We start from the raw sequence: 21,306 nt of genomic DNA on the forward strand, positions 1-21,306 counted from the left end.
AACAGTATAAGAGGGTTCCCCTTTGTCCACATCGTCTACAACATTTGTTCTTTCTTGCCTTATCAATTTTTGCCGTTCTAACATGGTATCTCAATGGTGTTTTGATTTGAATTTCCCTGATGGCTAGTGATGTTGAACATTTTTTCATGTGTCTGTTAGCCATTTGTATGTCTTCATTGGAAAAGTGTCTGTTCATATCTTCTGCCCATTTTTTTTAAAGATTTTATTTATTTATGTGACAGAGAGACAACCAGCGAGAGAGGGAACACAGCAGGGGAGTGGGAGAGGAAGAAGCAGGCTCCCAGTGGAGGAGCCCAATGTGGGACTCGATCCCGGAATGCCGGGATTACGCCCTGAGCCAAAGGCAGACGCTTAAAGACTGAGCTACCCAGGCGTCCCTTCTGCCCATTTTTTATTTGATTATTTGTTTCTTGGGTATTGAGCTTGAGAAGTTCTTTATAGATCTTGGATACCAGCCTTTCATCTGTAGTGTCATTTGTAAATATATTCTTCCATCCTGTGGGTTGTCTCTTTGTTTTGTTGACTGTTTCCTTTGCTGTGCAGAAGATTTTTATCTTGATGGAGTCTTAAACATTCATTTTTGCTTCTGTTTCCCTTGCCTTTGGAGATGTGCCATGAAAGAGGTTGCTGTGGCCAATGTTGAAGAGGCTACAGCCTATGTTCTCCTCTATGATTTTGATGGATTCCTATCTCACATCAAGGGCTTTCAACCACTTGGAGTTTATCTTTGTGTATGGTGTGAGAGAATGGTCAAGTTTCATTCTTCTTTTTTTTTTTTTTAAAGATTTTATTTATTTATTTGACACAGAGAGAGATAGCCAGCAAGAGAGGGAGCACAAGCAGGGGGAGTGGGAGAGGAAGAAGCAGCTCCCAGCAGAGGAGCCCAGCAGAGGAGCCAATCCCAGAACACCAGGATCACGCCCTGAGCCGAAGGCAGACGCTTAAGGACTGCGCCACCCAGGTGCCCCAAGTTTCATTCTTCTGTACAGAACATAGCTTTTATATTGCTGAACCCATTGATTTAATTCAGCTTGTAAGAATGTTGACTATGCATGATAAAAGCAAGCACAAATATAAATAACAAACTGAATATTTTCATCCTTGACCATTATGTTGATAGGTAGCATGAAAACATGCTTACAACGTATTCTCAATTCATCAAGAAATTTTATTCATTATATCAATTAAGCAAACTAAACCTGAGAAGTACTTGTAAAGAAAATGAAAAATAAAAATGAAATTAAAATTATGTCCAAGTTAAAAAGACTTTACAAATCACAGATGAAGTATCTGGAATAGTTTTTTAAAATATTTTCACACAAATACTTTGCATGAAAAATGTAATTGAGATAGAACATTGAAATGATGAAAACTCTGTCATCTATTTCTTCATATGCAGTGTCACTCCTGTTTGAAATCATGAACATTTGGAACACCACCTCAGATTTCATTCTCCTAGGACTCTTTAACCACACAGAAACCCACCTATTTCTCTTTGTGATGGTTCTGATAATTGCCATCACCTCCTTAGTGGGCAATGCCCTCATGATTTTCCTGATTCACCAGGATGCCCAGCTCCACACTCCCATGTACTTCCTACTGAGCCAACTCTCCCTCATGGATATGATGCTGGTCTCCACCATTGTGCCCAGAATGGCAGCTGACTACTTGACAGGCAATAAGTCTATGTCCCCTGCTGGCTGTGGGTTGCAGATCTTCTTCTTCATCACTTTGGAAGGGGGCGAGTGCTTCCTCTTAGCATCCATGTCCTATGACCGCTATGTGGCTGTGTGCCACCCACTGAGATACGCCGTTCTCATGAGCTGGCAATTATGCCTGAGAATAACTGTGGGGTCTTGGTTCCTGGGGGCAGCTGATGGGCTCATGCAGGCTGCTGCTACGCTGAGTTTTCCATTCTGTGATGCACATGAGATCGATCATTTCTTCTGTGAGGCTCCTACTCTGGTGCGTTTGGCTTGTGCTGACACATCAGTCTTTGAAAATGTCATGTACATTTGCTGTGTATTAATGCTCCTGGTCCCATTTTCTCTCATCCTGATTTCCTATAGTCTCATCTTTGCTGCAGTTCTCCAGATGCATTCTAGAGAAGCCCGCAAGAAGGCTTTTGCCACCTGCTCCTCACATCTCTCTGTGGTGGGACTCTTTTATGGAGCTGCTATTTCTATCTACATGAGACCCAAATCCTACAGGTCAGCTAACCATGATAAAATAGTGTCAGTGTTCTATACTATCTTCACTCCTTTGTTGAACCCTATCATCTACAGTATGAGGAATGGTGATGTCAAGGGGGCCCTGAGAAAGTGTATGAGTCAGTGTCCTACCTTAAATCATGAATAAGATTACATTGATTTGCCCCAAATTTCAAGGTTATACAAAAGAAATTGTGTGAAATTTCCTAGGAAACAGTTATTTATGCATTATATCTATAACTGTTACTATTTTAATTTGAATAGTTGTGTCTACAATTATCTACTTTGGATCTTTTTTATGTATAATAATTATTTTATAGTATTTAAAAATTTTTCTTGACTTTGTTTTTTTTTCTTTTTCAACTTTTTATTTTAATTCCACTTAGAATACAGTGTAATATTCAAGTGTAGAATTTAGTGATTCAACACTTATATACAATGCCCAGCACTCACCAGAAATGACCTCCTTAATCCCCATCACCTATTTAACCCACCCCCACCTACATCCCCTCTGATAACCACCCTTTAATAAAGTGAAAAGATAGCTCATGTAATTGAAGCAAATATGTCATGTAAAGAATAAGCACCTAGAGTACATAAGTAACTCATAAATCTAAAAAACAAGCATGTTAAAGCATGGGTGAAGGATTTAAATACACATTTCTCCAAAGAATATATACAAATGTCTGATAAGCATATGACAAGATAGTCAACAATCTTAGTCATTAGGGAAATGCAAATAAAAACCACAATGAAATATTCCTTTCCCCCATTATGAAAGATACTATTAAACATTATTAGTAATAACAAATGCTGACAAGAATGTGGAGAAATTGGAATCTTAGTGCATTCTTTCTTTTTCTCTTAGTGTATCCTTGATGGGAATGTAAAATGGTCAGGTGCTGTGAAAAACAGTATGACAATTCTCTGAAAATTTAACATTGAATTATCATGTGATTTAGTAATTATTCTTCTAGATATAAACAAAAATAATGGAAAGTGGAAACAAGCAAATATCTGTGCACAAATATTTATAACAGCATAATTCACAATAGCTAAAGAGGTAAGAAAAAATGCCTACAGGAGGAGGAATGCAGAAATGAAAAGTGTTATATATGCACAATGGATTATTATTTGCACTTAAAATGAATGAAATTCTGAGACATCCTACAACATGGATGAATCTTGAGAAAGTTTGTCTACGTGAAATAAACCAAACAGAAAAGGAAAATATTGTATGGTTACAGTTATATGAGGTACTTAGAATAGACAAATTAATGGAGGCAGAAAGAATTGTTAGTAGGATTATAGGGTGAGAAAATGTGGAATTTTTTGTTATAAGGTGAGAAACTTCTGTTTGGGATGTTGAAAATACGCCAGAGGTGGATTGTGATGATGATTGAACAAAAATATGAATGCATTTATGTCACTGAGTTGCACAAAGATGGTTAACATTGTCAATTTTGTAATATATATTTTATCATAAATAAGTTAGAAAAGAACCCTTTAAATTAGACTAGTGGTACCCCTTTCCCAAGAAAAATGTATCACTGATGCAAATACTAGAGTACATACAAAATCTAAGAACATTTAAGGGGTTATCTGCAATAAAAATGAATTATTATATAATCTAAATAGTAGTCCATCAAAGTAGTACTATCATTTTGTTATCTGTTTTAAAATGTAAAACATGTTTTATAACTTAATGGTAATCTCTAACTTAATGAGAATAATTCAAAAATAAATATCTACACTAAATTAATGATTATATCTGAATTGTGTAGTATTTTAAGAATTCTGCTTGTTTATATAAAATGTATCACTTTTCATTATAATGTATCTAATTTTTAAGCCAGTGTTCTACAAACTGCCAAATAAATTAATATGTTTACACATTATTATGCAATTACTGAATAACAATATATAAAAGTTATGACTCCATAAACCTTTAGAGACATAATAGTATTGGAAGAATCTGAATAAATATATTTTTCCCCACTGAATTGACCTTAAACACATCTTTGAAAACATGTAAATAAATTAATAGAACTCCTTTCCAATCTTGGCCTGAGGCCATCTTGAGCTATTAGTGACTTAAACTATATCATTCAAGTCTCAGCGGGCTTTCACAAGTGAACACACACACACACACACACACACACACACACACACACACAGAAAAGGGTTATTTTCTTTAATCTCTACCTAAAGAACTTGAATCATGGTTGCTGCTGAGTTTTCGTTAAATATCTAAGATGTCAAGTGCAGGGATAGGAGATGAATATATATATTTGTTTGGAAGGTATTCAAAGAAATCTGTTCAGAAAAATGACTTTGTTCATATGATAACAGTAGGATCCCTGTCAGCTATTCAACCCAGTGATGTTGAAAAATTGGGAGATAACAAAGAGTACATGTCATAACTGTTTTTTATTTTAATTTATTACATAAGAGATAATAATCCTCTACAAGTGCTTAGAAAAATTAGATTAGAATTAATTAAGAACTGCTCTTTTTAAACCACTAAAGTAAGCAATTGATATATTAAGGTATCTCACACCCAAGGGATTTCAAAAATAAAATTTCATTTAATGGAAATGTATTTGAAAGATTGTGTGTTTGTATCTTGGAAAGGATTGGTGTTTCTCCTAAAAAATCTATTATAAATTAGCAGTGAAACAGTTAAATTGATAATATAGTCAATGGTTGATATTATCTATGAACTTCTTTCCTCGATTTATGCTGAAAAAGATTAAGGTCTATACTAAATGATGCCATGTTCATGAAAATATGGTCACTTTAAGAGTAGTAATAATTCTGTGTCACAAAATGTATACAAAATTTTATATGGATACAAAATAAAATTCAAATATGAGAAGAATTTATTTGTCCCTTAATTGAGCCAACATATTTTGAGAAACAATTTTATTTGAAATATAAATCATATTTATCAAGAAAGGGGAGCTGCATTGTCCACAGAGCCTGTGATGAATCTTCTGGAGATGGGAAAAATTGTAGTTAGGTGTAGAGTGCTTTAGTATGGTATGTGTAACCTGATTTACACTCTCCAGAAGTAGAACTTTTTTCATGCAAGCATATGATGTGCTCATGTCAATGTTGATGCCATTGCATTAATTCTGGCAGTTAGGATTACTGTCTAGATTAAAATCATTATAATTTTAAGGTGATCTGTTTAAGAAATTAGTGACTTACTCTATGTAAAAGTGGGTCAAAACCAGAGGTAGAAGATTTTAAGTAGTGTTTGAGTAGGAACGGCTTTATTTTTACAATAAGAAGTGATTTTGGAGTTAGTTCATAAATATGGTGTCTGAATGGGAAAGGATATGAAGGTCCTTGTAAAATATGGGATTGAGTCTTAATGCCATAGGCTTTACATGGGCTTACATAAAATTTGATGAACAAAACTGACATGTAAGAGTCCAAATCCTCAATAACAACAGTAGAGAGTAGAATTTCCTTTCTTACATGTATATGTGTGTGTGTGTGTGTGTGTGTGTGTGTGTGTGTATGTGGTTTGTTTTATTTTTTTATTTTATTTTTTTTACATTTTTTATTTGAGTATGGTTGACACATAATGTTGCATTACTTTCAGGTGTAGAACATAGTGATTTGGCAAGTTTTTACATATGCTATACTCACCATAAGTGTAGATACCATCTAACACCATACAACACTATTATGATATAACTGACTATATTTTTATGCTGTGCTTTTATTCCTGTGATTTACTCATTTAATAACTGGAAGCCCGTGTCTCCCCCTCCTGTTCTTTCTGAGGAATTTTTGCCAATGAGCACAATGGTTACATGTTTGCCAGGGCAAACTTATTATTGTTACACATTGTTTTAATTTATATGAATCTGTTACTTCTAGTTAAATGATTCCTTCTTTCAATTTTATTAAAAAATGTAAAATTAAACCATAAGAAAGGTAAAATAGTAAAATCAAAATTTGTCTATTTCTGGGGCAATTATATATTTCTAAATTTAAAGGACACCTAGAAATAATTCAAGTTTTTGTGGAAATAGTAGATATATTAGTTATCGATTTTTTTTCCAAACACAAATGGTGACTAATTTTACTGGTTTCTGAGTTTGAGTTTGGTGTTTTATCTTTTAATCCTGTGTATGTATAACTGAACTTCTAGTGAAATGAGATCTACATTAGAAATTGAGGATACTTTGTGAAAATCAGATGGAAATGACACACAGAAATGATTTGGGAACTATACTGATAATGAATCTAGGCATATCAGGTGTTGGATGAAAATAATTTGATGGTACCTTTCTTGATGTTGCTGGATGATGATAATAAAGATAGTAAATGCCACAGCTCTTTTTCAGTGATAACTTATACAAAGAACATTTTAAGTAACATTATCTTATACAATCTTATAATAACTCTTGTTTTTTTTTTCTTCCAGCTTTATTTAAGTATTTTTTGCTAAATACAAGTTATATATATTTAAAATGTATAGCTTGAGTTTTTAGTATATGTATACATTGTGAAATAATCACCATAATCAATCCAATTGATATGTCCATCAACTTACATAGTTAGCTTCCTTTTTTCTTTCTTTCTTTCTTTCTTTCTTTCTTTCTTTCTTTCTTTCTCTCTCTCTCTCTCTCTCTCTCTCTTTCTTTCTTTCTTTGCTAGTGAGGTCACTTAAGATTAATGCTCCTAGATATTTCCACTATAAAGTATAGTATTGTTAATTATATTCACATTGTTGTGCATGAGATCTTCAGTACTTACTTATCTTGCATAATGGAAATTTTACAGCCTCTGATCCAAGTCTCCCCAAATTCTCCCTCCCCTCACCTTTTGATGACTGTCATTTCTACTTCTAAGAGTTTGACCATTTTAGATTCCACATGGTAGTGTAATTGAGAAGTCTTTGTACTTCTGCATCTGGCTTATTCTACTTAGCATAATGTCATCCAATTCCACTGTATGATTCTTTTGCATGTTGCTGTTCAGTTTTCACAACATCATTTATTGAAGACACTGTCTTTTTTTGCATTGGATAGTCTTTCCTGCTTTGTCAAAGATTAGTTGATCATAGAGTTGTGGGTTCATTTGTGGCGTTTCTATTCTGTTTTACTGATCTATGTGACCATTTTTCTGCCAGTACCATACTGTCTTAAACACTACAGCTTTGTAATACAGTTTGATGTCTGGAATTGTGATGCCTCCAACTTTACATAGCTTTTTCAAGGTTGCTTTGGTTATTTATTCTAGCTCTGTGAAAAATACTGTTGGTAGTTTGATAGGGATTGAATTAAATGTGTAGGCTGCTTTGGTTAGTATAAGACATTTTAACAATATTAGTTCTTCCAATCCAGGAGCATGGAATGCCTTTCCATTTATTTGTGTCCTCTTCAATTTCTTTCATCAGAGTTTTATAATTTTTAGATTACAGGTCTTTCACCACTTTGCTTAGGTTTATTCCTAGGTATCTTATTGTTTTGAATGAATTGTAAATGGGATTGATTCCTTAATTTATTTTTCTGGTGTTTCATTATTGGTGTATACAAATGCAACACATTTCTGTGCTTTGATTGTGTATCCTGAGACTTTACTGAATTTGTTTATCAGTTCTAGCAGTCCTGGTGGAGTCTTTTGGGTTTAATACATATTCCACACTTTCTTTATCCATTCACTTGTTGATGGACCCTTAGTTGTGTGTGTGTGTGTTTTACATATCTTAACTGTTGGAAATAATGCTGAAAAATTCATAAGAGTGCAGATATTGCTTCAAGATACATATTTTACTTCCGTTGGATATATACCTAGAAGTGGGACTGAAAGATCATATGATATTTCTAATTTTAATTATTTGAGGAACTCCCATATACTTTACATAGTGTCTATACCAATTTACATTCCCAAGAATGCTGCAAAAGGATTCCCTTTTCTCTACATCCTGGCCAAAACTTATATTTTTGATAATAGCCACTTTAGCAGGTGTCAGTGGATATCTCATTGTGGTTTTGATTTGCTCATCTGTAGATGAGACTCATAGAGTTAAATTTACTAATCCAAGCTCATATTGTTAAGTTTCAAAACTAAAGCTAGATATAGTTTGGACTCCAAACAATCTGTAACTTGCTTGTGCAATAATACAGAGCAGACATATCTTTAATCTGAATCCAGACTCAAAGTGTAATTATTTTCTTTTCATCTCTCAAAGTATCTGTCTACCTATTTGCCTATTTATTTACCTTTTAATGCTGATTCATCACATGAGATTCCATATGCTAAGTGAAATAAGTCAAGCAGAGAAAGACAATTACCATATGGTTTCACTCATTTATGGAACATAAGGAATAGCAGGGACATCATTAGGAGAAGGAAGGGAAAAATGAAGGGGGGGGAACAGAGGAGGAGATGAACCATGAGAGACTATGGACATCAGAGAACAAAATGAGGGTTTTAGAGGGGAGGGGTTGAGGGGATGGGCTGGCCCAGTGATGGGTATTAAGGAGGGCATGTATTGCATGGAGCACTGGGTGTTATACGCAAACAATGAATCATGGAACACTACATCGAAAACTAATGATGTACTGTATGGTCACTAACATATAATAATAAAAAACTAAATAAAATAAATGTTGAAGTAACTGAAATTTAAAGTAAAAAAAGCATATCATTTAGAGGTACACAAATATGAGTATGGTTCATTAATATATGAAGCTGTATACCCTTTTAAACAATTAAATCACATGTTTCTTCAATGTGTAATAAAATTACTAATTCTAAGTAACTAAAGTACACAAACTATATATTCCTTGTCTTTTTTATAGTAGAATCTAGTGGAAACACTTGAAAGGATGTGTAATCTTATGTAAGATTCCATGAAAGGATAATGTGTAGAACTATGCTTGCCAACACCCCAGGGGACACTCTTTTGGGTTATCTGATTTGGAATCTCTGAAAGCCATCTCACTATGCTGTAAATTCTAGGTGACTGATGTCAATGCTAAATAATTATTATCTAGGGATATGCAAATACAAGTATGATGAAACATTTCAAATAAATATGGCAGATTTTATGAAGCCAATGAATTCAAAGTTCTCCTGGGAATCTGAACTGGTACTTTTTATTTTTTTAATAAGCTTCCTCCCTTACCGGTGAATAAGAAAGTTCCTTTTGGGAAATTTAAGCACTGTAGACTCTTTCAGGGATCTTGAGAAGAGAGGGAGTGACCCAAAATGATGTGAAATCAAAAGGAGAGTTTTTACAATTAGACGATTTTAAAGTCTAATCTGATAAACTTACAAGAAATCCAACTTAAGGCTTCTTTGGTATTTTTACATTCTTGCTGTACCAATTTAAATGATCAGAAAAATGTGACCAAACTTATTTAGTAACCAGTAAGATCTTCCTTTGGAATTTATTTTCATCAAAGTCAAGGTGGTGTAGACAACAAAACAAAACAACAACAAAAAAACACAACAACATTTTTTTTTTCTTCAGGGGAAACTGCATCATCCAGCTTCTGGAGGTCACTCAAGCAGATCTGTCACTGTATCACTACACGGTCTTGAATAATTATCTTTATAGGAATCACTTTTTTCATCATTGTAATAAGGCTAATTTAAAAAATATATATCTCTCATCTATGGAACATAAGAACTAGGAAGATCGGTAGGGGAAGAAAGGGATAAAGAAAAGGGGAGTAATCAGAAGGGGGAATGAAGCATGAGAGACCATGGACTCTGAGAAACAAACTGAGGGCTTCAGAGGGGAGGGGGGGAGGGGACTGGGATAGGATGGTGATGGGTAGTAAGGAGGGCACATATTGCATGGTGCACTGGGTGTTATACACAACTAATGAATCATGGAACTTTACATCAAAAACAAGGGATGTACTGTATGGTGAATAACATAATATAATAAAAATATTATTATAAAATAATAATAAAATAAAATAAATACAAATCTATTTCTTCTGGTATCTCAATGTGGTTTTTATTTGAATTTCCCTGATGGCTAATGATTTTGAACATTTTTTCGTGTGTCTGTTAGCCATTTGTATGTCTTCATTGGAAAAGTGTCTGTTCATATGTTCTGCCCATTTTTTTTTTATTTGATTATTTGTTTCTCATGTATTGAGTTTGAGAAGTTATTTGTAGATCTTGGATACCAGTCTTTTTCCTGTAGTGTCATTTCTAAAAATCTTCTCCCATTCCGTGGGATGTCTCTTAGTTTTTTTGACTATTTCCTTGGCTGTGCAGAAACTTTTTATCTTGATGAAGTCCCACAAGTTCATTTTTTTCTTTTGTTTCTCTTGCCTTTGGAGATGTGTCATGAAAAAAGTTGCTGTGCCCATGTCAAAGAAGTTGCAGCCCATGTTCTCCTCTAGTATTTTGGTGGATTCCTGTCTCACATCAAGGTCTTTCATCCATTTGGAGTTTTGACAAGGCAGGAAACAAAAAATGCTGGAGAGGATGTGGAGAAAGGGGATCCCTCTTACACTGTTGGTGAGAATGCAAGTTGGTATAGCCACTTTGGAAAACAGTGTGGATGTTCCTTAAAAAGTTAAAAATTGAGCTACCCTATGACCCAGCAATTGCACTACTGGGTTTTTACCCCAAAGATATAGATGTAGTGAAGAGAAGGGCCATATGCACCCCAATGTTAATGGCAGCATTGTCCACAATAGCTAAATTGTGGGAGGAGCCAAGATGCCCTTCAACAGATGACTGGATTAAGAAGATGTGGTCCATATATGCAATGGAATATTACTCAGCCATCAGAAAGAATGATTACCCAACATTTGCAGCAACATGGACAGGACTGGAGGAGATTATGCTAAGTGAAATAAGTCAAGCAGAGAAAGACAATTATCATATGGTTTCACTCATTTGTGGAACACAAGAAATAGCAGGACGATCAGTAGGAGAAGGAAGGGAAAAATGAACGATGGGGTTAACAGAAGGGGGAATGAAACTTGAGAGACTGTGGACTCTGGGAAACAAACTGAGGGCTTCAGAGGGGTGGGGGATTGGGATAGGCTGGTGATGGGTATTAAGGAGGGCACATATTGCATAGTGCACTGGATATTATATGCAAATAATGAAGCATGGAACACTACATCAAAAACTTAGGATATACTCTATGGTGACTAACATAACAATAAAATTTTTTTAAAAAACATGAAAAAACAAAATAAAACAGAAATATATATATTTCTTCTGTAGATGTATAAAGTGCTAATGTGAGGCTTTTTTTCAGTTTTCATTTTAACTAAATACAAGCATACAAAAATGTATCTATGCAAGCAATATAATGGCTATTGAATTCATCTGATGATAATTGCCCATCACTTTGAAACTCATGCAGCAATTGGGAAATTTTCCTCATCATGGTGTAGGAATAAACTGAATATGTCTTAAACATGCACATTTGCAACTTGATTTACAGAGGAGATAATATGGGTGCTTTTTTGTTTTTGTTCTTGTATTTTTGGTAATCAGTATCACCTAGGACATTTTGGTACTGGGGGCAAGGCATGAATTGCAGTTCATTTGGAGGATCTGGAAATGATGTCTTGATTCACTACACCATTCATTAAAGCTGGATATTTATAAGGACAAGTGACAATGGGATGAACACAACAGAAGAAACAGAAGAAGATTTTAAAATGAGCAAAAATTAAAAACTAAATCAATTTATTTGGGCATAAATGTCATATATATTCATGACCCACTTTTATCTATACTGAATTTCTATTTTAAGATCATTCATTTTTTTGTATTTATTTTTTAGTTTTGACAAGTTTAAACAATATCCACTAATGTCAGAATTATCTTTTGAAGGATAAGACAGTTTATCAATTTAAATACAATCTTAGCTGTAAATATCTGTATCTATTCATCTAGAAGCTAAATTAGTAGGAGGGGAACCAGGAAAAGTTACATAAAATCTGAATCTTGGTTTATCATCTATAAAAATTTTTTTAAAGATTCTATTTATTTATTTGACAGAGACAGCCAGTGAGAGAGGGAACACAAGCAGGGGGAGTGGGAGAGGAAGAAGCAGGCTCCTAGCAGAGGAGCCTGATGTGGGACTCAATCCCAGAACACTGGGATCACACCCTGAGCCGAAGGCAGATGCTTAATGACTGCGCCACCCAGGCGCCCCTATCATCTATAAAATTTTTAGGTTAGATCTACCTCAAGAGCCATTGTTCAGGTTTAAATGAAATTTAATTATGGCACAAATATTGACACAAGACAGATTCTGTCCAGTGGAGATGGCAAATAAAAGCTCATAGTTCTATATTCTCTGTGTATAGGCCTTGTTCAGGTTCAAGACTTGTTTCACCAACTCAATAAGAAACCACTTGATTGATTTTCACCCTTGTATACTTAGTAGAACTAAAAAAATCAAGACATGGGAAAATCTTTTGTCAATGGTTTGTAAATATATTACTCATTGTATTTCATTTGGACTAAAGCAAAATGAAAGGGGAATATGTAATTCATTTTTGTAAAAGAAAAAAATATCTTTACTTTAGACCTTGAAATAGGTATCTACTGGCTGAGGTTGCTTCCCTTTCAGATGCAACATTTCTTTAAATAATATCACATGTAGGTTATTAGCACATACAACAGGGGAACATAGATAATTCAAAAAGATTCTGCATTGGCAGTCATGTGACAATGGAATTAAAGAAGAAATTTGACTTTCCTTTTATTATTTTGGTTCTGTGTTGTTTTCTCAGAATTAATCTGGGATAATATCAACTACCTAAGGGAATCTCTGTCATATCAGCCCTATATATGTACTACAAACAACAAGAATACTAACAATCTTAATTCCATTGGTAATTATAAATATTACATTTTCAAGCTTGTCAATAATTGAAGTTATGGATGTAAATTATACCCAATGATATCAATCTAATATTCTGGTCTCATACTTAATACAAATGACATTTTAGGAAAATAAAATAGCTCTCCTAGATTTTCCTCTGCAAGTTGTCAAATGACGCACAAAATTTGAAAATCAGTTGTTCCATGTAGACCCAGGACCTGCTGTCGTTTTTTATACATTGTATGTGGAGATTCACATACGCAATAATTTAAGTACATAGACATTACTATCTTTGAAATAATTTGTATATGACTTTAATATTTTATTCAAATAATGTGTTACATGGCATCGACAAACCACAAGGTAAAGTGATTGTCCTATAACCCACTCCTACTGACACCCAAGGTGAATACTTAAATTATTTTGTAATTTGTTCCAATATTTTCTTGATATTTTAAACAGTATGTTTACCTTCTAAAGCTTGATTTTTATTATTTATATTTTTTGATGTAAAGTTCAATGATTCATTAGTTGCGTATAACACCCAGTGCACCATGCAATACGTGCCCTCCTTACTACCCATCACCACTCGTGGTTTGTAAATGAGGCCACTGTGAATGAGATGCTGTTCCTTCTCTATATCACCACTTTTATCCTCTTTCTCTCCTCCCATGCTCTCATCACAGTTACATCCCACTGTATGTTTGGGGACATGCATTTATGGCATTGTTTCATTTTCTGGAAATTATTGGTTTTATATAAAAATATAAGATTATTGCAAAACCTGACACTATTTTATTGGTTATTACTGAATGTAAGTCTTCTAATTATATCATTATAATTTATCTAAAGAAGTTTAAGATTATAACTTTCTGGCTGATATTAAGAATTGTCAAGAAATTGTTTACAAGACAGAATTTTAAAAAAATAATAAATAACTTATTTTCTGTGCTTCTGTGTTCTTTGCATTGTATTTAAATATTATACCTCATGTATAACAGTTCTGAGAAAAGTTTTTGTTGATAATATCACTTCTTAATTATTATCACATATGCATTTTTAAGAATACCCATATGTGGGGTGCCTGCGTGGCACAGTGGTTGAGTGTCTGCCTTCGGCTTGGGGCGTGATCCCGGCATTGTGGGATGGAGCCCCACATCAGGCTCCTCCACTACGAGGCTGCTTCTTCCTCCCCCACTCCCCCTGCTTGTGTTCCCTCTCTCGCTGGCTGTCTCTATCTCTGTCGAATAAATAAATAAAATCTTTAAAAAAAAAGAATACCCATATGTGTAAATTGAATTATATTAATGCTCTAATTATTTTATATTTTTTTAAATTGATTTTATTTTTAAAATGATTGATTGATTGATTTAGAGTGTCATTGGGGGGAGGGGTAGAGGGAGATGGAGAAGGAGAGAAGCAGACTCTCAGCTAAGCAGGAGTGAAGACATGGTGCTCAATCCCAGGACCCTGAGATCATAACCTGAGCTGAAATCAAGAGTCTGATGTCAACTGAGCTGTCAGGCATTTTTTTTTTTAGTGTCAAACTTTTTATATTTCCTTTTTATTCTTGCTTACTTTCTGGTCAATTTTCTCCAGTTTATCTTTTGAAACTTTTAATTAATTTATTATATTAATTATTACATTTTTAATTTCCAGAAGTCATTTATTGTTATCTGACACTTCCATATATATATATAAATTTGTGCTATAGATTTAACAACTTCTAATGGTATACTGAGCTTGTTTGCTGATAGTATTCCCTCTGCAGGAAAATGCTTCCACTCATTCCCGTGAAGAAGACTCTCAGAATTATATTTCTCCTTCTCCTTTTTTTTTTTTTGAAGATTTGATTTATTTATCTTAAAAAGAAAGAGTGAGAGAGTGTGTGGGGGAGGGGCAGAGGGAGAAGAGAATCTCAAGCAGACTGCACTCGAGCTCAATGCAGGGCTCAATCCCAGGACCCAGAGATCAGGACCTGAGCCAAAATGAAGAGTCAGACATTTAACTGATCTTGCCACCAGGCAACCCACTCTCTCCTTCTCCTTTTAAATGTAGAACTATTTCTTAAAATACCTTTCTCCAAAAGGTCCTGAACTCTTTCTTCTCTTACCCCTCTACACCATTTTCTTTTCCCATTTTCCTTAAATTCATAATGTATTTCTTTCTTTTTATTTTAAATTCAACTTATTTAATATATAATGTATTGTTAGTTTAAAGGTAAAATTTAGTGATTCATCAGTTGCATATAACATCCAGTGATCATTACATCTAGTGACCTTCTTTATGCCCATTAACTAATTACACCAGCCCCCCACCCCCACCCCTCCAGCAACCCTCAGTTTGTTTCCTAGAGTTAAGAGTCTCTTGTGATTTGCCTCCCTCTCTGTTTACATTATATTTTATTTTTCCTTCCTTTCCCTATGTTCATTTGTTTTGTTTCTTAAATTCCACATATAAGTGAAATCATATGATATTTGTCTTTATCTGACAGACTTACTTTGTTTATCATAATATCCTCTAGTTCCATCCATATTGTTGCAAATTGTGAGATTTCCTTCTTTTTGATGGCTGAATAATATTCCATTGTATTTATGTACCAGTTCTTCTTTATCCATTTATCTGTCAATGGATATCTCTTACCATATTTTGGCTATTGTGAACATCTCTGCTATAAACTTTGGGTTGCATGTGCCCCTTTGAATCATGATACAAAAAAGGGTATTTATTTCTTTATTATCATGCCCTTGGGGTTTATGACAGAGTAGTTTTAAATATATGTGCTTATACTCTCACACTTACCTACAAATGAAAAAAGTTTCAAATGCATTACAACAAAATAGGAAAAAAGGAATAAGTAAGAAACATGCCATAAAGCAATGTGTAATGTTATGTAATATTGAGAAACAGATGGATAACATACATCTTTCAAGAGAACTTGAACATACATGGAAGTAAAAATGAAATTGGATTATAGATTCTCAGAGAAAGGGTCTATTTTAATTAAAGCATTCAAAACTTGAGTGAGGAGGCAGAAGAAAATGGCTTTGGGACACCTGGGTGGCTCAGTCGGTTAAGTACCTGCTTTTGGTTCATGTCATGATCTCAACGTCCTGGGACATAACTCCATGTCAGGCTCTCTGTTCAGTGGGGAGCCTGCTTTTCCCTCTGCTTACCTTTCCACCAGCTCCTGTATGTGCTCTCTCTCTGTCAAATAAATTAAAAAAAATCATTTTTTAAAAGAAGAAAATGGCTTTACATAAATGGTATTTGCCAATAGAGATTTGCTATAGATTTCTGAAAAATGTCATTGGTATTTTGATTGAGATGGCATTGAAAATGTAGATTGCTCTGGGTAGCATAGAAATTTTAACTATGCTTATTCTTCCAATCCATGAGAATGGAATATTTTTCCATCTTTTTGAGTCTTCTTCAATGTTTTTCTTTTTTTTTTTAATAATTTTTATTTTGTTATATTAGTCACCATACAGTACATCCCCAGTTTTTGATGCAATGTTCCATGATTCATTATTTGCATATAACACACAATGCACCATGCAATATGTGCCCTCCTTAATACCCATCACTGGCCTATCCCAATCCCCCAGCCCCCTCCCTCTGAAGCCCTCAGTTTGTTTCCCAGAGTCCACAGTCTCTCAAGGTTCATTCCCCTTCTGTTTACCACCCTTCATTCTTCCCTTCCTTCTCCTACCGATGTTCAATGTCTTTTAAGAGTGATTGGTAGTTTCTAGAATACAGGTCCTTTACATCTCCAGTTAAGTTAATTGTGAGATAACATATGATTTTTGGTGCTATTTTAAATGGAATGGATTTCCTAATTTTTCTCTCTTCTGTCTCATTGTTCGTGTATAGAAATGCAACTGATTTCTGACCGTTGAGTTTGTGTCCCGCCACATGACTAAATTGCGCTATAACTTCTAGAAGTTTGGGGGTAGAGTCTTCTGGGTTTTCCATATAGAGTATCATGTCATCTGCGAAGAGAGACAGTTTGACTTCTTCTTTGCCGATTTGGATACCTTTTATCCCTTTTTGTTGTCTGATGGCTGTTGCAAGGACTTCTAGTACTATGTTGAATAATTATGGTGAGACTGGGCATCCTTGTCGTGTTTCTGATCTTAACGGAAATGCTCTCAGCTTTTCCCCACTGGGAATGATATTCTCTGTAGGCTTTTCATAGATGGTTTTTATGAGAATGAGGAATGTACCCTCTACCCCTACACTCCGAAGGGTTTTAATCAGGAAAGGATGCTGTATTTTGTCAAATGCTTTTTCTGCATCTATTGAGAGGATCATATGGTTCTTGACTCTTTTCTTGTTGCTATGATCTATCATACTGATCAATTTGTGCATATTGAACCACACTTGCATCCCAAGGATGAATCCCACTTAGTCTTTTTGGATAATCCTTTTAATGTACTGTTGGATCCTATTAGCTAGGATCTTGTTGAGAATTTTGGTGTCCATATTCATCAGGGATATCGGTCTGTAATTCTCCTTTTGGAAGGGGTCTTTGCCTGGCTTGGGAATGGGGGTAATACTGTCCTCATAGAATGAGTTTGGTAGTTTTCCTTCTGTTTCTATTTTTTGAAACAGCTTCAGGAGAATAGGTATTATTTCTTCTTTGGATGTTTGGTAGAATTCCCTGGGAAATCCCTCAGGCCCCGGACTCTTGTTTTTTGGGAGGTTTTTGATCACTGCTTCAATCTCTTCATAATTTATCTGTCTGTTTAAATAATTAATTTCTTCCTGTTTCAGTCTTGGTAGTTTATATGTTTCCAGGAAGGCATTCATTTCTTCCAGGTTTTTTAATTTATTGGCATAAAACTGTTGATAAAAGTTTCTAATGATCCTTCCTATTTCACTGGTTTTGGTTGTGATCTCTCCCCTTTCATTCATAATTTTATTAATTTGGGTCCTTTCTCTATTCTTTTGAATAAGTCTGGCCAGTGGAACAAAGAAACAAATAATGACAATTGATATCTAAAGAGCTGTTATGACAATCTTTTGGAGGAGGACTCAGAAAAAGGAATGTAGATTGCACATGACCTAATAGGCTACTGAAGTTTCTGAGATATTAGGGTTTAAATATAAAAGATAAAAATTATCCCCTAAAGGTAAACAAAATTTACTCAAATTTGAGTCTATAATTTATGCATTTACATTTATTTAGTATGCATACATTTAACTTATAAGTTCTGTCTTTGAAGATAACTGAATTTATGTAGGAAAATAAAAAGTATATATCTTAATGATGTTATTATAGAAAAATATACATAATGCAATAGAAAATAAACTAAAATATAATATATATTTATTTGTATATATATATTTATATATACATATATGCATAGTGCAATAGAAAATAAACTAAAAAATATATATAAATTTATATGTATATATTTATATATACATATATATAATGCAATAGAAAATAAACTAAAATGTATATATATACATATTTACATATATATACATATATATATATAATTTATTTATTTATTTGATAAGTGAGGAGATGCAGAAGGAAAAGAAGAGGGAGAGGAAGAGAGAGCACCTCCATCAGACTTCCCACTGACTGGAGATACTGATGTTGGGCTAAATCTCACAATCCTGAGATCATCACCTGAGCCAAAATCAAGAGTCAATGCTCAAATGATTTGCACTGAGAAATATATTATTCTTACAAATTCATAGATTTGTAAAGAATATTTTGACCACAGATGTTTGCCTCATGAAGATTTTACCTGTAAAGCAAAAACTGAGGATCTTTATTCATAGTAATTAAGTTTATTCTTCATTTAGAAGCTGCAATATTCAATGAGTAAATCAAAATGTGAATGAAATAATGAAATAAAAATAGCATTCTGTTCTATATTAATTTACTGTTGTGTCTGTTTTTAGGGAAAAAATAAGAATTAATACCCCATGAAAATTACAATCAAACTTCTGATTTCATCTTATTGGGGTTATTTCACCTTCAAGAATTGGCCTGTTCTTCATTCTCATTGTTCTCATTTTCTTAATGGCTCTGTTTGGCAACCTGTCCATGATCATCCTCATCCTCCTGGACAGTCATCTCCACCTACCCATGTATTTTCTACTTAGTCAGCTCTCCCTCATGGACCTGAACTACATCTCCACCATTGTCCCCAAGATGGGTTCTGATTCTCTCTCTGGAAACAAGTCTATTTCTTTCATCAGGTGTGGAATTCAGAGTTTCTTCTTCTTGACTTTAGCTAGTGCAGAAGGATTACTATTGGCCTCCATGGCCTATGATCATTATGTGGCTATTTGATTTCCTCTTCACTATGCCATTTGTATGAGCAATTGAGTATGTGTGCTGATGATAACAGGATAATGAGCTTGATCAACTCCTTTGCCCACACAACATATATTCTCCATATCCCTTAACCAGTCCAGAGCCATCAACTATTTCTTCTGTAATGTTCTGGCCATGTTGACTTTGGCTTGCATGGACACCTGGATCTAAGAGTACACAGTGTTCGTAAGCTCCACCTTCTTCCTTATGTTTCCTTTCATTGTTATTGTACTATCCTATGGCTGAGTTCTCCATGCAATCTGACACATGCAATCAACAGAAGGGAGGAAGAAGGCCTATTCAAACTGCAGCACCCACATCACTATAGTGACTTTCTTTATCCCCCCTTTGTTTATACTTATCTATGCTCTAGATTCCTCCAATCGCCAACAGAGGACAAGATTCTGCTTGTCTTCTACACCATCCTGACCCCAATGCTCAGACCCATCACCTACAGCCTAAGAAACAAGAAGTTGATCGGGGCTCTGAGACAATTGATTCAGAGAATCCACTCAGTGAAAATGTAGACAATATACATTAGTTTTCAAGCCTCAGTTATATGTCAATTTAGCTGTACAGCATTGTGAAGAAAATATTATATGCCTATAGTGAAAGAACATAAACTAATATAGAAAATTGAATAAATTGAGGCTTCTGTAATAATTTTATTTTCCAAGGCATTATTTTTGTTTTTCTTTATGATCCTTTAAAGGGAATGCATTTCCCACTAAACTTGTGGGCAAAATTATTTTACTAACATGTTAAATGGAAAATGAAAACTGACTAAATTAATGATGTCATTCAGCATATCAGTTCTACAATATTTTTTCTACAATATTTTTTCTTTTTTTAACCAAAATTAGTAAATTAGGACCTAAAAATAATAAATAATTTATGATGAACATAACATAATTGGAAAGAAATACTTTATATATTTGCATAATAATTTATACTTTTTAAACTATATTGACATCATTGACAAATAAAGTATATTTTATGGTATACAATGTCATAATTTGATATACATTGTGAAATCATCTCCACAATTTAGTTAATTAACATATATATCACCCTACATAGTTACTTGTGTGTGTGAGAGAACAGTTAAGAACTTTTTTGTTAGCAAACTTCAAGTATGTGATATAATACTGTTAACTATAGTCATTTTTATTGTATATTAAGGCTCCAGAATTTCTTCATCATGCACATCTGAAACTTTGCATTATTTGAGTAAAATTTCCCTATTTACCCACCAGCTAGACCCTGGAAAGAACATTATACTGTCTTTTATTAAGAGTTTTATTTCTTGGGGCGCCTGGGTGGTGCAGTCGTTAAGCGTCTGCCTTCAGCTCAGGGCGTGATTCCGGCGTTATGGGATCAAGCCCCACATCAGGCTCCTATGCTATGAGCCTGCTTCTTCCTCTCCCACTCCCCCTGCTTGTGTTCCCTCTCTCACTGGCTGTGTCTATCTCTGTCAAATAAATAAATAAAATCTTTTTAAAAAAAGTTTTATTTCTTTCACATATAAGTGAGATCATGCAATACTTCTCTTTCTGTTTCTGACTTATATCACTAAGCATGATGTTCTCCAGATTCATCCATGCTGTCACAGTGAAAAAGTTGTTGTTTTGTCTTTTATCCAAACCTAAATAATATTCCATTGTATACATATTTATGACTCCTGTAAATCCATTCATCCGCTGATAGATACTTACGTTGTTCCCGTGTCTTAGTTATTGTGAATAACACTGCAATACACATGGGAGTGCAGATACTTCTTTGAAATAGTGATTTCATGTTCTTTGGATATATACACAGAAACGAGAGTGTTAGATCATATGGTAGTTCTATTTTTAATTTTTTGAGAACATCCATATGGTTTCCCATAA

At 34.2% G+C, this 21,306-nt stretch overlaps 1 protein-coding gene and 1 pseudogene across 1 annotated transcript; both read left to right on the forward strand.

Moving 5' to 3' along the window:
• Positions 1-1,383: 1,383 nt before the first annotated feature.
• On the forward strand, positions 1,384-2,379 carry LOC103680798 (olfactory receptor 2T8-like). The gene has a single exon (XM_008710279.1). It carries the CDS (start codon positions 1,384-1,386, stop codon positions 2,377-2,379), a length of 996 nt encoding a protein of 331 aa, XP_008708501.1.
• An 11,006-nt stretch (positions 2,380-13,385) lies between these two features.
• Positions 13,386-19,944, forward strand: LOC121100810 (annotated as a pseudogene).
• The last annotated feature ends 1,362 nt before the right edge of the window (positions 19,945-21,306 follow it).

The sequence above is a fragment of the Ursus maritimus genome, unplaced genomic scaffold (genome assembly GCF_017311325.1).
Source record: "Ursus maritimus isolate PB19 unplaced genomic scaffold, ASM1731132v1 scaffold_5, whole genome shotgun sequence".
In the NCBI taxonomy this organism is placed as follows: Eukaryota; Metazoa; Chordata; class Mammalia; order Carnivora; family Ursidae; genus Ursus; species Ursus maritimus.